We start from the raw sequence: 13,356 nt of genomic DNA, 5'->3' as shown, positions 1-13,356 counted from the left end.
TGAGCGTAGGAGAGGCAGAGTAAGAGGTGAATCCTCATTCATAGACAGATAAAGTTATTTATTTTGCGCACACTTCGAATCTTTTACCCTATAAGCAAAGAGTGGGTGACTGTACCTCGAATTTTACAGAGCCACCAAACCCTTCTTCCCTGAATTCAATGCGAAGAATGACGATGATTACCTGAGAAACGATTGAGATGTTGTTAAAGTTCAATGATAAATTGCTAAAGGGTTTAATCTATCCACGAAGGATTATCCATGTGAAATTTTAATACTTGAATGATTTTTTCGGTTGCTGAAATTCATTTATCGACGAATCGTACTGGCGGATATGAACGTAACTGGTGAATTTAATTAATTGTAATCATCCTCGCTAGGTTAATTTTTTAACAAAATCCAATATCCATTTTTTACACATTTATTGAATAATTTACCACTCTTGGATGAATTTTTTTAATTCCGAAGTAGATATTTTTGAAGACTGAAAGAGACTTTGTAAGTATTCCTTTCTGCATGAGAAGAGAAAACCCCTAATTCACATTCCATGAATGGAAATGAATATTTAAAAAATGGAAAACTTTTAGAGTTGATTTAACTTATTATCCTGTTATCGTTGAATTTCACGGTGAATAATTTACTAGAAATTAAAGAATATTTATAGATAAAATAAAAAGAAAAACACTGAGTAAATTATTAAAAGCCTACACACCAACCCTCAAGGATCGTACGTAACCCTATTGAATGTAAGCGATAAATAAGTAATGTAATATAATATTTTACTAAGATAACCAGTGAATAAAGAGGAATAATAAATTATTCGTTGAATATTTTATCATTCATCGACGTGGCTCGAGGAGTACGTGCCTCTCTTTCATAAAAACATCAATCAGAGCTCCTTCTATCATTTAAACAATTAACACAGTTGGCATTTTACAAAAAATAAAATAAAATAAAAACAAATCATGTAACTGCTATCTCCAGCACCGATGCATTAGATATAATCGAAAGCTCTCGACGAATTCGCCATTCTCACGTAACAAATAAGCGCCAAAATTATATAGCAATTAAAAAATATAAATAAACCGAAGAAAGAATGAAAGCCCCACTGTTGGATATTCTCACGTTTATTCAATTTATTTTCTAATTGAGAGAATCTCAAAGGAGTGTTGATTGAATTTTCATTGAAATTTCATTTTATGTGATTTCTGAATTTTCGTACGTCAACGCCGAAAGTAAAACCTAATTACCTAATTATAAATTAGATCAACGATTTTTGTATATAACTAACACAACACAATGTAAAATGGTTACTGCAATATTATCAAATGAAGAGTATTATTATTGTTCATTACATCTGTATGTAAATATTGTAACTGCCTATATATAACGATATGAAAAATAAAATGGGAGAAGGTATATCACTGCATAAACAATGTAACATTATTTTCTCCTAATAATTGACTGATCTACAGAGAAATTGTTAACAATTTTTAAGAATAATTGTAACAATTATTCTTCGAAAATTTGAAAATTTCAATTTCCGTGTCTCAAAAAAATTTTGTTAACAGATTTGATTTTTTCTGTTCTAACAAAAAAAAGAAAATATAATTGATCGGAAATGATTAATCCTCAGCTCTGGGGATTAAAGTCCCCACAATTTCAAAACTTTTTCCTCTTCCATAGGCCATAATTCTCTCAATATGGCCCACCCATTCTGGGCGGTGATCATGACGTAATCATTGTTTGGATTTTCCAAGTGCGAGTACGCCCCCAGGACAAGACTCTGACAGAGCCTAGCACAAACCCCAGTCTTCAAAATCTTTCTCTCCAACTCTGATATTTTTCTCACACTCACGTATCCCTCGACAACGTGCCTTCCACTTTCAATATCCCTCACCTGTATAATCATGTAACACAGAGTGATAATCAACTCGAAAATAAGACACGAGTGGTGGCTATCCCCGAAATCGATGACAGTGGCAATTTTATCGTGAGTGGAATTGACAATCAAATTCTGCTCGTTCAAATCCCCATGGATCAGCCCCATTTCGAAGTACTCGAGGTCTCCGAGTATGTCTCGCTCAAAACGTGCAATGACTTTTTCCACTAGAAGTCTGTCCTCTTCATTTTTAACGGCGTATGTGTAGTCACGTAATTTTGGGGTTGCAACGAGCATCCATATGAACTCTCGGGTTTGGAACGAGGGATGAGAGAATCCCCTCAATTTTTCATCTAAATCCGCGGAGATACGGCCGACGTCTCGAAGAAGATTGCTCGAGGGTTTTACGTTGTACAAAATTTCCCCTGGACAATAGACTAAGAGGCGAACCTGAAAATATCATCTCGATATGATTCTATACTTAACAAGAGCATAAGGAAATTTAAGTAGAAGTGGGTGGTTCCATTTAAATTGGTTCAGTATTAATTAAGACTGCGAATGTATTTTTTAGCAAAAATTTTTAATGCATTTGAACCTTTTTTTTTCTCCAGCCGACAAAAAATTAATATACTTGAACTTCCTTAAAAAAATTTCAATCAAAATTCAGAGACACCTACGAGATTTTTATTCTGGGTGCCCTCTCCAAAATCCTCTAGAGAGTAATAACTTCCTTCCAAATTCATCACCGGAATGGGACATGAAATTGAATTCTGATGGAGATATAACATCATTTCGTTCTGGCCTTCCACTAGAGAGACATTCCGTGAATCCATCGAGTTCATTATCTTCAATACATATCCATCACTCTCGATCGATTTTACGTGAGGATTTTCAAATCCCTGACAGCAGGTGATCCGCAAATTTTTATCGTCATATCCGTTTAATTCCTTCAAACTCTTCACTTTGAATCCGTACAATTTGCGCACAATTTCAATTGCAACTTTCATTGACACCTCTGGCCGCTTCCGTTTTTCAACATTAACATTATCCATTGCAATATTTTTATGTCCAGCGATTGCACAATTACTGCCGATCGAATCAATTCTCCGTGGAAAAAATCCTCTGATTACAGTAATTGCAGTCACGAGGTAATTGACTTTCCACAAGCAACAAAAACGTTACGTTTTTTTATTGAGAAATAAATTTCCACTTACACCGCCTCATACGAGGGGGAGATAATTGACTGGTGGACTGATTGTCTCGAGAGCAACTAAATAGCAGTTTACTCATTTGATAGTGCAAAAATAGAATTCCCCTATCACCCGCCTGTTGTGATAATACACCTCGATAAAACGTAGACAAATCTGCAATCAATTGATAAAATTCCGTCAGACCCTCACATTTCATACCAGAGCAATTATCGCGGAATCAATTAATTGATGAGATAATTTTTTTATCAGTGATCATATCAACTGGAGAATCTATAAAAATGTATTTTACCAACTGCGCGACTTGCACCGATCGATAATAAACCGTTAAAACATCCGGAAAGATCTACTTTATCGACTGCTGATAAATCTACCTCTCGAATCCTCAATTTTTTGAAAGTGGAATTACAGAATTGAGAAACGATGCGAAAGACCTCGATTTGCGAGAAAAATTGATAGCCATACGATGAAGAGTAACTGGACTTGTTTATAATTTAGGAAAATGGCTCCCTTTAAGAATTGAAAATCTAACGATCGAGACGATTAAACGACATAAAAAGCCATTCAATCACTGAAAATAATTGAGCCTCATGCATAGACCGGCTCATTCGACTTTCACTCCCGGATTTTTCCGCAGACCGCAGCTCATTTCTTTTCCCATTTCTCTTTCTCCATTAGACCAGTGAATCTTCCACTCTCCAGTTACCGCGAAAAAAAAAAAGAAAAAATAAAATGAAATACGGGGAACAAAGTGAGAAACGGTAAAGACATGAAACAGTACTCGTCTATCCGGTTGGGATTGAGTTTAGACGAGGACAAAAGTATGAAGAAAAAAAAAATGAGACGAACCTTAGAACGAAACTTTCCCGTGAATGCTCGCGTTATCCTCACGTACATGAAATACCGGTCAACTAAGTATACTGTGTATTTACTTGAACATCAATGTTCTACAGTTAGGTGAGGTCAGGTCAAAATCCACGGCAGGTTGAAATTTACGAAGCATCCTGTTTGACCGCTTCCTACCCGACACCTTCGGTTAATTTCTAGCTTGAGAAAATCCCTTTGAAAATTTATTATCCGAGTATTTACAGCCCAATGAGCAAAATGAGGGACAATGATGGTATACTTTATGACTAGGCTCGACCATTCTCAGCATTCCAAAGGTCTAAGGACAATTGAACATTTTCCACCGGATTTTCCCCCAAGACTCTTGGAAATTTGTGAAAATTACAGCTGCAGTTTCAGCAATTTGTAGAGAAACTGTACTTCTTGGGTTAATTATTCATCGAAATCTACTGAATTACTGAGAAACAGGAATCATTACAGACTATTATTAAGAATCCTCGACCCAACACTCAAATAATATAATAATCCTAAAATATTCCAAGACAAGCCTTAAATAGTCCCCAAATAAACTAAAAAATTCCAAATACTTGGATATCTTCAGGAGATTTAAGCTTTAAAGAACTGGCGCAATTAATATTTCATAAATATTCGATAAACCCAGAACTCGAGCCACCTGTATGAACTTTTTGCAATGGCCCAATTCCCAATATATTAATACGTAATGCCATCCGACTATCGAATGAAGAAAAAAATAGAATAAAAAAAAATCCACCCAACAAAACCGAGATATCGTGACTATAGTAAACCATGAATCGAATAATAATGCATCGACGACTGAAAAAGACTCGATAGCAATTGAAAAATAAAAAAAACGCGAGGATGAATTGATAATGAGCCAAGTGCATGAAATTTTGCTGGGTGTCCATCTATATTTAGTTGAATAGGTTGAATAGCATTAAGCGAAAAGGATATAGGTTAGGTTGGTCGAAATAGCCACCGGCATTCTCTCAATGGCGAAATGCCTCGTGCAAATCTCTAGCTCCCATAGATGAGATAAGACCGGTGTGATATTCCATATCTTCTGCCTAATTCCAACAAATTTCATCGTACCAGCAATAAATTACAGAGCCAGTCTCAAAAATCGTCGTAAAAAGACAAATACTATCCGAATGTTCATTATTCTCCCATCGCGAGGCATCTGATATCGGTTAATCGATTTCCGATTCGAGGGCATGTGTAATGCTTCTTTGCAACACTCCGCAAACAATTGAAAATTATTGGTCGAGTTGAATAGGTAAACTGCGAGTAAGAAATTCATGATAGCAAATTAATTGCAGAGTATTAATGAATAATCCCGGAGGTAAGTTGACCTTGGAGAGTTCTCGAGAAATATCAGGGTATCTAGTATTACCACTAAAATTTGAAAATTCACCTTTTTTACAGAACTATTTATCTCCAAAAAGACTGATAACAAAAATTTCACTATTGGTCTTAAAATTCGAGATATTTGTTAACAAACGAAAATCTATTAAAATCGTTCAACCATCTCGATTCTGAAATCTCAATTTTAATTTAAATTCACATGTATTCTGCCTCGTGTCTCTCACACTTGTGCAAATCTCCGAAGCATTCGGGCTTATCATTTTTATCATTAAACTATTCGTCACTATTCCCTCCAATGTATTTTATCAGATTTCCCTTATCTGATCCCAACTCGACAATTTCTCTGTACAAACACGTGAAAACCGTAATAACCATTGGTGAGGGATTTCCCATGGAATAAATTCCCCATTTTTTTTTTTTTCGTTCGAACACCCGCGATGGTTTCGTCCCTAAAAACGGTACATCTGCTCGTCTTCACCTGCGCGTTCAACCGGCAGCTGTTCCCCTTTGAAATAAACCCGTACCCATCGGCTTTATGTTGACTGGTGGCGCGTGCCCCAGGATGCGAGGGGGGAAAAAAAATTTTCGGGGGGGAGGAAAGGGGAAAAATTAGGCCTTTGTTTTAACCGGACCCCCGGGTTTGCCCCCCAATTGCAATTCCAGCGTGCTGATTCCTCAGAATTCGTGATGAATCTAGTGTATAAAATTAATCTGAATAAATTGGGTATTTTTCCACGGATAAAAATATGTTTTCAGTTAGTTATTACTTGCCACATGTTAAATAGAGCGGCGTCGATCCATAATCAATGGTACGCATGCCCAGGCACATGCGCAATTGTTACTCGTGTCACCCTCGTGTTAAAAAGAGCAACAAACCCCTCGTCCAATATTATATCATCAATTCAAGAAAATTATTCACCATCGAACACTCAAATCTTAATAAAATTACGAAATTATATCGTTTTTTAACCGAACATTCCGCAATTTTTTGCCTGCCATTCGAGTAATAAAAATTCGCCTTTAATTCATTACGATATTCAATTAACAAATGTGGAGACTTCAGTTATAATTTTTCTAAGGATTTTTTCAAATTTTCGCAATGATAAAAAAAATATATAACGACGGTTAAACCATCATTTTATCTCAAGTCACGCCAATCTCGCAACTAAAAATACCCCCTCCTGATAACCCATTTTCCCCCCAAAAATACCAAGAATCAAACGAAATTAACATCACTCCAAGGAATAGACAGCACCGGAAGTGTAAACTCACGCGGAACTTCTAGAACTTTCCACATCCACTTCCCCTCTCAAAAACGTGGGAAAAAACCCGAAAAAAAAACTTACCCAAAGAGAGTACCCCGACGCCAAACGTCAGCCCCATTTTCCCGGAAAAGTCCCCGACACCAGGTTGCCGGAAAACCTGGAAAACTAGTAGGGAGGGGAGCCATGGGGTCAAGATTCCCCTAGTGCCGTTCCTGTCCTAACCGGCACTACAAACAATCTCGAATCCCATCCGGAGCACCTTGAAACCCAAAATGCAAGCCCCGATAGCACAATTGACAATAAATAAAACAGAATGGATAAAAAATAATTGAAAAATCATAACTCACCCCTCGGCATCTGTTGAAACCCCATGACCAGTTAAATAAACGATGAAAGAGTTGGACGACTGCGCGCGATATGAGAGAGACGGTATTAATGTAAAAATAATGGTATGAAAAGGGGAGGTAAATTTGTGGAGCGCCACCTAGAAAGGAGCGGGAAAGACTGGGGTTTGAAGGCCGATGGTGCCGGTGGCCGGGTGGTGGGATAGAGACCGAGACTCCTCTGCCATTTGCGCGTCGGTAGTCAAACCGTAGTGTTACCTCGGCTTCACCCTCGTCCACATCGTATTTTACCTCAGGAAAATTCCAAGTGTCCGACTAAAACCCCAGTGCTTCCCCCATTCTAACACTAAAAACACCACAATGGCTGATGTCGAGACAAAGTGAGTAAACCAGAAGTGAATTTGAAGTAAACCACCCGATTAATTGAAATATATTAACGAATAATGTACGAGCCGTTACTCGTGGCCAAGAGCACGCTATCGAAATATTCCCCTATCATTACCCAATTATTATCAAACCCAATCATCCACCGGTATCACTACATTCAATCATCACTTTGGCACGTGTTGTTTCACTGGAAAATCCGTTTTTAGGGATATTTTCTTTTGATAATTTAGCTGGTGCGGGAATTCGGCGGGAAGTACGACCACGCCGTCGCGTGTTTTCTTCGCGGTTCGGTCGATTAATCGAAAAACATTTATCGATGAGATGAGGATACGGGGGAATTTAATTTCAGTGATGGAGAAGTAATGATAATTTACGGGAGTTATTCAGTGGCATCGTGACGCCACGAGGGGGAGGGAGAACGGCGATGGAAAACGGGGTTAAGAGGGGAGGGAGACGCCAACCGAGTTATTTTTTGCACATCGGCCCACGCACCTTTCGAATCCGCGGGATTTGACAGCCCCCCTATGCACTTTTTTTTTCTGATCGTTATCCAATAAACGATAATATTTATCGTTCGTTAATCCGGGGACGGCGGGTGTTACTTCGGGGGAAGGATCTTCACGGTGTGTTGTATTTTCGCCGGTTATCGAGTCAAAGATTTTCATTTTTTTTTTCTTTTCTTGCTCTATGGGTAGACTTGGGATTTGGGTCGGCCGATTCACAACGGATACTGGATAAAAGACTTTTGTTTGAGACTGTACGAGCGAGCGACGCGTTCAAAAGAGAACGGCCGTAATATCGATCCACTTGGCCGTCCTCTCGACGTTGCCCCCTAGATAGTCTATTTTATTTCTCCATAGAGTTTGTTTTCATAACATTGAGTGCCATTGGTCAATCTGTTTCCGGGTATTTTTTTGATTGGTCGGTTATTCATTTGGTTATCGAGTGTTGTGTGACTGCCGGTGATGTCCAGAGAGGCGGTGCATGACGCCGATTTTTGGTTGGAGGGGGGTAAGGAAGCCCTTGGTGATTTGCCGCGCGGTGATCCGTCGTTAGGGGGTCAGGGGAAATTTTTGTTTGAGTTGGTACAGAGGGCACCACTTGGAGGTGATGCCCCTCGATGGCGGGACAACAGTCAAATGAAAACATTGGGGGGGGGGTTCAGCATGTTTTGACTGATTTTACCGAAAAAATATACCGTTTGTGTCAATCCTGGATTTGTTTTGGTGCAGGGAAACCACAGTCGCCTCTCCAGAGAAGAAAGTAGTGGAGGAGGTTGTTGAGAAGAAGGAGAAGGAAGTCAAGGAAGTAGAGGAGGTAGACGAGGACTCAAGGGCATCTGAGAATGGTGATGCCAAAGAGGCCAAAGAAAATGGTGAGGAGAAGCCCGTTGAAGAGAAAGAGGCAGAGTCCACAGAGAATGGTGATTCCACAGGTAAAATTAATATTTCCAATTCGTCAATCATTTTCCTCTCACTATCCACATTTTTTTGGTCTGCGAATAGCAATAATCAATAATTAATCGACACAGTTTGATAATGAGACGGTTAATTATGTGCAGATGCCCCTGCTGATGCCTGTAGCATAAAAAGAAAATCCACAGCGGGTGTAGAGGCAAGTGCAGATGCACCAGATGGCGTAAGTCCCGAGAAAAAAGCTAAACTCGAGGATAAACCGGTGGAATCTGCTGAGAGCAACGGTGACACAGAGACCGCGGCCTAATATATCAAAAAAACATAACTAAAACGTTTAAAAAACAACCAACAAAACCATCCCCTACACTCTAATGAACATTATCACACATCCAAACGTGGAGTCAGAGCATTAAAACAATTATTTCATCGTCGACGCATCGGAGAAAACCCGTGAAAGAAATGACAGTTCTTTTTTATTATTATTTTCTACTTTGATTTTCAACAACTGAACAATAAAACTGTACTTAATATACGTGCACTCAATTTATGATAATTGAAGTTAATAAATAAATGTGAATTATATAAATGCATATCTGTTGCATAGTAATCTAGTATATTTTTTTTCCCAGGAGTTTTCTCCGATGCACAATTCACACACACTTAACTCGTTATATTGTTACAATTTTGAGATGAAAATGATAAAAAAAAAAGTGAATAGTGGATAATTTATCCATTGAATATATTTGTAATTCGGAGTTGGATTTAATGCGGTGCTGTGAGGGATTCAGATTGTCATTAAATGCCGAATTAGTAATGGAAAAAAAAGAACTATAAATTTTAAAGATAACAAAGTTTATGTGAACGGCATTGATGGTAAAGATAGTTATTTTTCTGTGAAACTAAATACATTCCTGTATTACGGAACCACCAATTTGGCGATAAAAGTAGTTAATGCAATGACAACTGTTTGACATAATATTTTTTCTCATAAAAGGATTTTCTATTTTATCACTAATCATTAATCGTTTGAGAATTATTATTCAGTTTAAGACTGGTTAGTCTCACATTGATTGGGGTATTAATGGTGTTTATTCAGAGATCGACTTTCCTTGGTACGTAATAAATCGTGGAGCAACTGAAACAAGTAGTCGTTCGTCGTGTATTAATGTGAAAGTGTGTAGGTTTGACATTAGACAATTTTTTCAACCGAAAATTATGATTCTTTTAATTTTTTTTCCTACCACGATTGTCATTTAAGTTCATTTTCTAAATATTTGATTTGAATCGAATACGAGATGATTTTTATTTATTGATTCAAAGTGCATTTTCAGTTCAGTTTTCTTTTTTTCGAGGATGAAGTTACAGTGCAATTGCGCAGCTAAGAATACAGACTTCATTATTTCTGACTTGTAACAGTTAATACAAAGATGTTATATTGCAGGAACGTAATAAATGTGTAATAAAATACTTGTTCCCTCTCATTTATTTATTTCTTTCCTCTTTTTACAGAAATTAATTATCCTTAATAATACTTTAAATGTTTCACCTGGGCGTTGATTAAAATATATTTTTTTTAATAATGGAGTTGGAATTCTTTCAGTCATTCAAAATTTCGATCCAGAAAATCGATTTACTCAACCGATCGTAAAGATGTGTTTGCATGACTTTTGTTGTGTAGTCGAACGAGTTTTCGATTTCATTCAAGTGAGTCACGATTTCTGGGATTCCCCGAAGTATATTGGTAAAAAAAAAATCAGTGTCTCGTGGCATTTGCCGGAGGGTCAACGCGGAATAATCGCTGGTCGAAATTCACCGGTCTTTATCTTGAAAAGTTCCGAATAACAAAAAAATCAGGATGATTTTCCTCACTCGGTATTTTTGGGCGATCCTAGTGATCTGGGGATCATTTTCGACGAATTCAGGATTCGTGTGAGTACTCATAATAATTTCAAATGCATCATCATCATTTATCCAATTAATAAACCACCAATAATTAAATTATGAGAAAGAAAATTAAGTGCTTCTAAAGTATAAAGTGAAATGACTTTTCTGCTGAATTTCATTTCTGAGGGCGCAGTAAAAACCCTCATAATATCATATCTACAACCGGCGTAATATGAATCACCATCTCAGCTATCAGATGTATATTATTTACTCTTATTTACTTCTCCACCCACGTATGCAGAATTGACATATACCGAGATGATAGCAGTCGCTCTGGGAACGAGTTAATCGATTATTCGAGTGCCAGAAAAGATACATGGGATTACGAAGTTGTGACTCTGTACAAATTCTTGAATGTATGTACAATTAATTGTTTTTTTTTATTAGTCCAAATCAAATAGTTTTAATGAATCCTAAAATAAATCCGTAAATTTCCATTTTATATGTTATACAGATATAATTGTTTTATAATTATGATTTAATATTATATTATATTATTTGAAAAATTGAATTATTGTTTATGAGATTGAGAATGTCACACCATTTCCTTTAATATCAGGCGGAATATTATGGAATAATTCGTATCGGACGTCCTGCGCAAGAATTCAAAGTGGTATTTGATACAGCCTGGGGTGACTCATGGGTGCCATCTCAACATTGTGGATTCACAGAATTGTCATGCAGTGAGACATAAATTAAAATCAATCAATCTCTCAATCTGCAAAATTTGAATGATTTCCCTCTAATTCTTCCACTTTTCAGTGCTTCATAAGCGATACGACAGCTCAAAATCCTCGACGTACAGAGAAAATGGTACACTATTCTCTCGAAAAGATTCAGAATTGGAACTCAGTGGATTTCTTTCTGTGGACAATTTTCACGTGCGTTCAAAAAATTATGCCCACTCGAGATGCAGAAAATTCCATAAAAATCATTTAATGTATCTCAATTTCAACAGTTGGAGCATTTGGAAGTGGTCAACCAGACATTTATCGAAATGACCCACATGTCGTGGAAGCCATTCTCCTTCTGGAAAGCTGATGGGATCATTGGCTTGGGCTGGAAGACTTTAGCCATCGATGGAACAGTTCCATTTTTCTACAATATGATCAAACAGAAGATTGCGAAGCAAAATATATTCACATTCTATATGAATCGGTGAGGGTATCACGAAAAATTGAAATTCTGTGTTTATTCGTGGTGAAATAATTGCAGAGATGAAACAACGAATAAAGCGGGGAAACTGATTCTGGGGAATACTGAGAGATCTCATGCCAAAGGCAATCTGACGTACGTGAGGGTTGTAAAGAAGGGCTATTGGACGATTGTAATGGACAGGTATTGATCGAGTCTCACCTCGTGTTATCTCATTCGCACAAACATGTTTCATCTATTTTTCATGCTCTAGGTTGACAATCGAGGGGAAAAAAACTAACAAAACATATGCTTTCTGCAAGAATAATTGCCAAGTTGTGATGGACACGAGTGCTAATACTATCAGTGGACCTGCCAATGAAATTCAGGCCATAAATAATTTATTGGGGGCAAAACAAGTGTGGCCTTATTGGCCTTATAAATACATGGTAAATTTGCTGTTATTTATTGGTCGGAAAATTAATGACAATTCAAAGAAGACGGGATTTTAACCTGTGGAAAAATCCCATCTATTGTCCGATTTTTCACTTAATGAAATTTATTTTCTGGGGGGGAAATTGTTTTGATACAGGAATAGTTTTTATTTACTCGTGTAATGATTTCAATTTTATAGGTACATTGCCGTGAATACGCATTGTTACCTCATGTTACCTTCGTCTTCAATGATAGAGAATTCACGATAGAATCGAAATATTACATTCAACACGTAAGTATATTAGAAAAAAATTAACTCATGCTTTATAATCAATAAAGATTTTTGAGTCATTAGAACATTGTGAAAAATTCACACTTGTAAATTGAAATTCGCCGGAAATTTGCAAAAACGATTCATCTCAAAGAACTCATTATAAAAAAATGAGTTCTCCCAAGATTTCCAAAGAATAATTTTGTCTAAATTAGTCTTGAGACTTTTCTCGAATTTTCGAATAAATTACAGGTGGTGTACGACGGAGTCGAAGCATGTCTCTCTCCATTTGTGCCAAGTCCCCTCGATATTTGGGAATTAGGAGGTGCATTCCTGATGCAATTTTACACAGAATTTGATTTCGATAACGAGCGCATTGGAATTGCAGAAACAGTGTTCTAAATAACCAAGACAGCATTTTCATATAATTCAAAACTCACCAATTGTTATTTTTCTATGAATGAAATAAAAGTTCACTTAAACAATTAAAAACATGATTTTTTCCGAAAGCATGGATTTCACATTGAATCCGTTCATTAAATAATCAGATGATTTCCAACGAATTATCTTATTATTCAGACATTTTTTCTGTAATATAAATATAAATAAAAACATGTCTATATTACCACAGATTTAAGAATAATCCCAGGATATTTCTCTTCAGGATCAAACTAACTCGATTTTCAAGTACTTGATTTCCCTCGAAATCCGTGAAAGCCTAATAACTACGTAAGATTGCAATTAAATTACTGATTAGTGACACCAAAGTCCGATATATGTCCAGTACACTGGTAAAGCACATCCTTGGTTGGACATTCAGAGTCACATGACCTAGGATGATTCGA

The 13,356-nt window shown here is 36.9% G+C and overlaps 3 protein-coding genes across 4 annotated transcripts; 2 read left to right on the top strand and 1 right to left on the bottom strand.

Moving 5' to 3' along the window:
- Positions 1–37: 37 nt before the first annotated feature.
- On the bottom strand, positions 38–13,313 carry LOC105264629 (hydroxylysine kinase). 2 transcript variants are annotated; one of them, XM_011301628.1, is made up of 4 exons: positions 6,929–7,047; positions 6,663–6,840; positions 2,557–3,243; positions 38–2,329 (listed from the first exon to the last, which is right to left on the bottom strand). In XM_011301628.1, exons 3-4 carry the CDS (start codon positions 2,929–2,931, stop codon positions 1,643–1,645), a joined length of 1,062 nt encoding a protein of 353 aa, XP_011299930.1. In that variant the 5' UTR covers positions 2,932–3,243; positions 6,663–6,840; positions 6,929–7,047; the 3' UTR covers positions 38–1,642. The 2 variants fall into 2 exon arrangements, with proteins under 2 accessions (XP_011299930.1, XP_011299931.1); XM_011301629.1 differs by lacking the exons at positions 6,663–6,840; positions 6,929–7,047 and adding an exon at positions 13,138–13,313.
- Positions 7,157–10,194, top strand: Df31 (Decondensation factor 31). The gene is made up of 3 exons (XM_011301630.1): positions 7,157–7,305; positions 8,545–8,747; positions 8,874–10,194. The coding sequence occupies exons 1-3, from the start codon at positions 7,286–7,288 to the stop codon at positions 9,032–9,034; spliced, it is 384 nt and encodes a 127-aa protein (XP_011299932.1). The 5' UTR covers positions 7,157–7,285; the 3' UTR covers positions 9,035–10,194.
- On the top strand, positions 10,472–13,003 carry LOC105264631 (lysosomal aspartic protease-like). Its single transcript, XM_011301631.1, has 9 exons — positions 10,472–10,656; positions 10,913–11,027; positions 11,231–11,354; positions 11,434–11,552; positions 11,630–11,829; positions 11,887–12,009; positions 12,080–12,254; positions 12,440–12,532; positions 12,764–13,003. The coding sequence occupies exons 1-9, from the start codon at positions 10,583–10,585 to the stop codon at positions 12,911–12,913; spliced, it is 1,173 nt and encodes a 390-aa protein (XP_011299933.1). The 5' UTR covers positions 10,472–10,582; the 3' UTR covers positions 12,914–13,003.
- Positions 13,314–13,356: the final 43 nt, after the last annotated feature.

Source organism: Fopius arisanus, unplaced genomic scaffold, assembly GCF_000806365.1.
Source record: "Fopius arisanus strain USDA-PBARC FA_bdor unplaced genomic scaffold, ASM80636v1 scaffold00024, whole genome shotgun sequence".
Lineage (NCBI taxonomy): Eukaryota > Metazoa > Arthropoda > Insecta > Hymenoptera > Braconidae > Fopius > Fopius arisanus.
This window is presented reverse-complemented; position numbering and strand designations above follow the sequence as displayed.

Bases quoted from the DNA above. Each gene is read 5' to 3' on its own strand.
- Df31 (XM_011301630.1), top strand. From the start codon at position 7,286: ATGGCTGATGTCGAGACAAA. The intron at 7,306-8,544 runs GTGAGTAAACCA...GTTTTGGTGCAG, and splicing joins ATGGCTGATGTCGAGACAAA to GGAAACCACAGTCGCCTCTC. The intron at 8,748-8,873 runs GTAAAATTAATA...AATTATGTGCAG, and splicing joins AGAGAATGGTGATTCCACAG to ATGCCCCTGCTGATGCCTGT.
- LOC105264629 (XM_011301629.1), bottom strand. From the start codon at position 2,931: ATGGATAATGTTAATGTTGAAAAACGGAAGCGGCCAGAGGTGTCAATG. The intron at 2,330-2,556 runs GTAGGTGTCTCT...TGATATTTTCAG, and splicing joins GCACCCAGAATAAAAATCTC to GTTCGCCTCTTAGTCTATTG.
- LOC105264631 (XM_011301631.1), top strand. From the start codon at position 10,583: ATGATTTTCCTCACTCGGTATTTTTGGGCGATCCTAGTGATCTGGGGA. The intron at 10,657-10,912 runs GTGAGTACTCAT...CCACGTATGCAG, and splicing joins TCGACGAATTCAGGATTCGT to AATTGACATATACCGAGATG. The intron at 12,255-12,439 runs GTAAATTTGCTG...TCAATTTTATAG, and splicing joins ATTGGCCTTATAAATACATG to GTACATTGCCGTGAATACGC.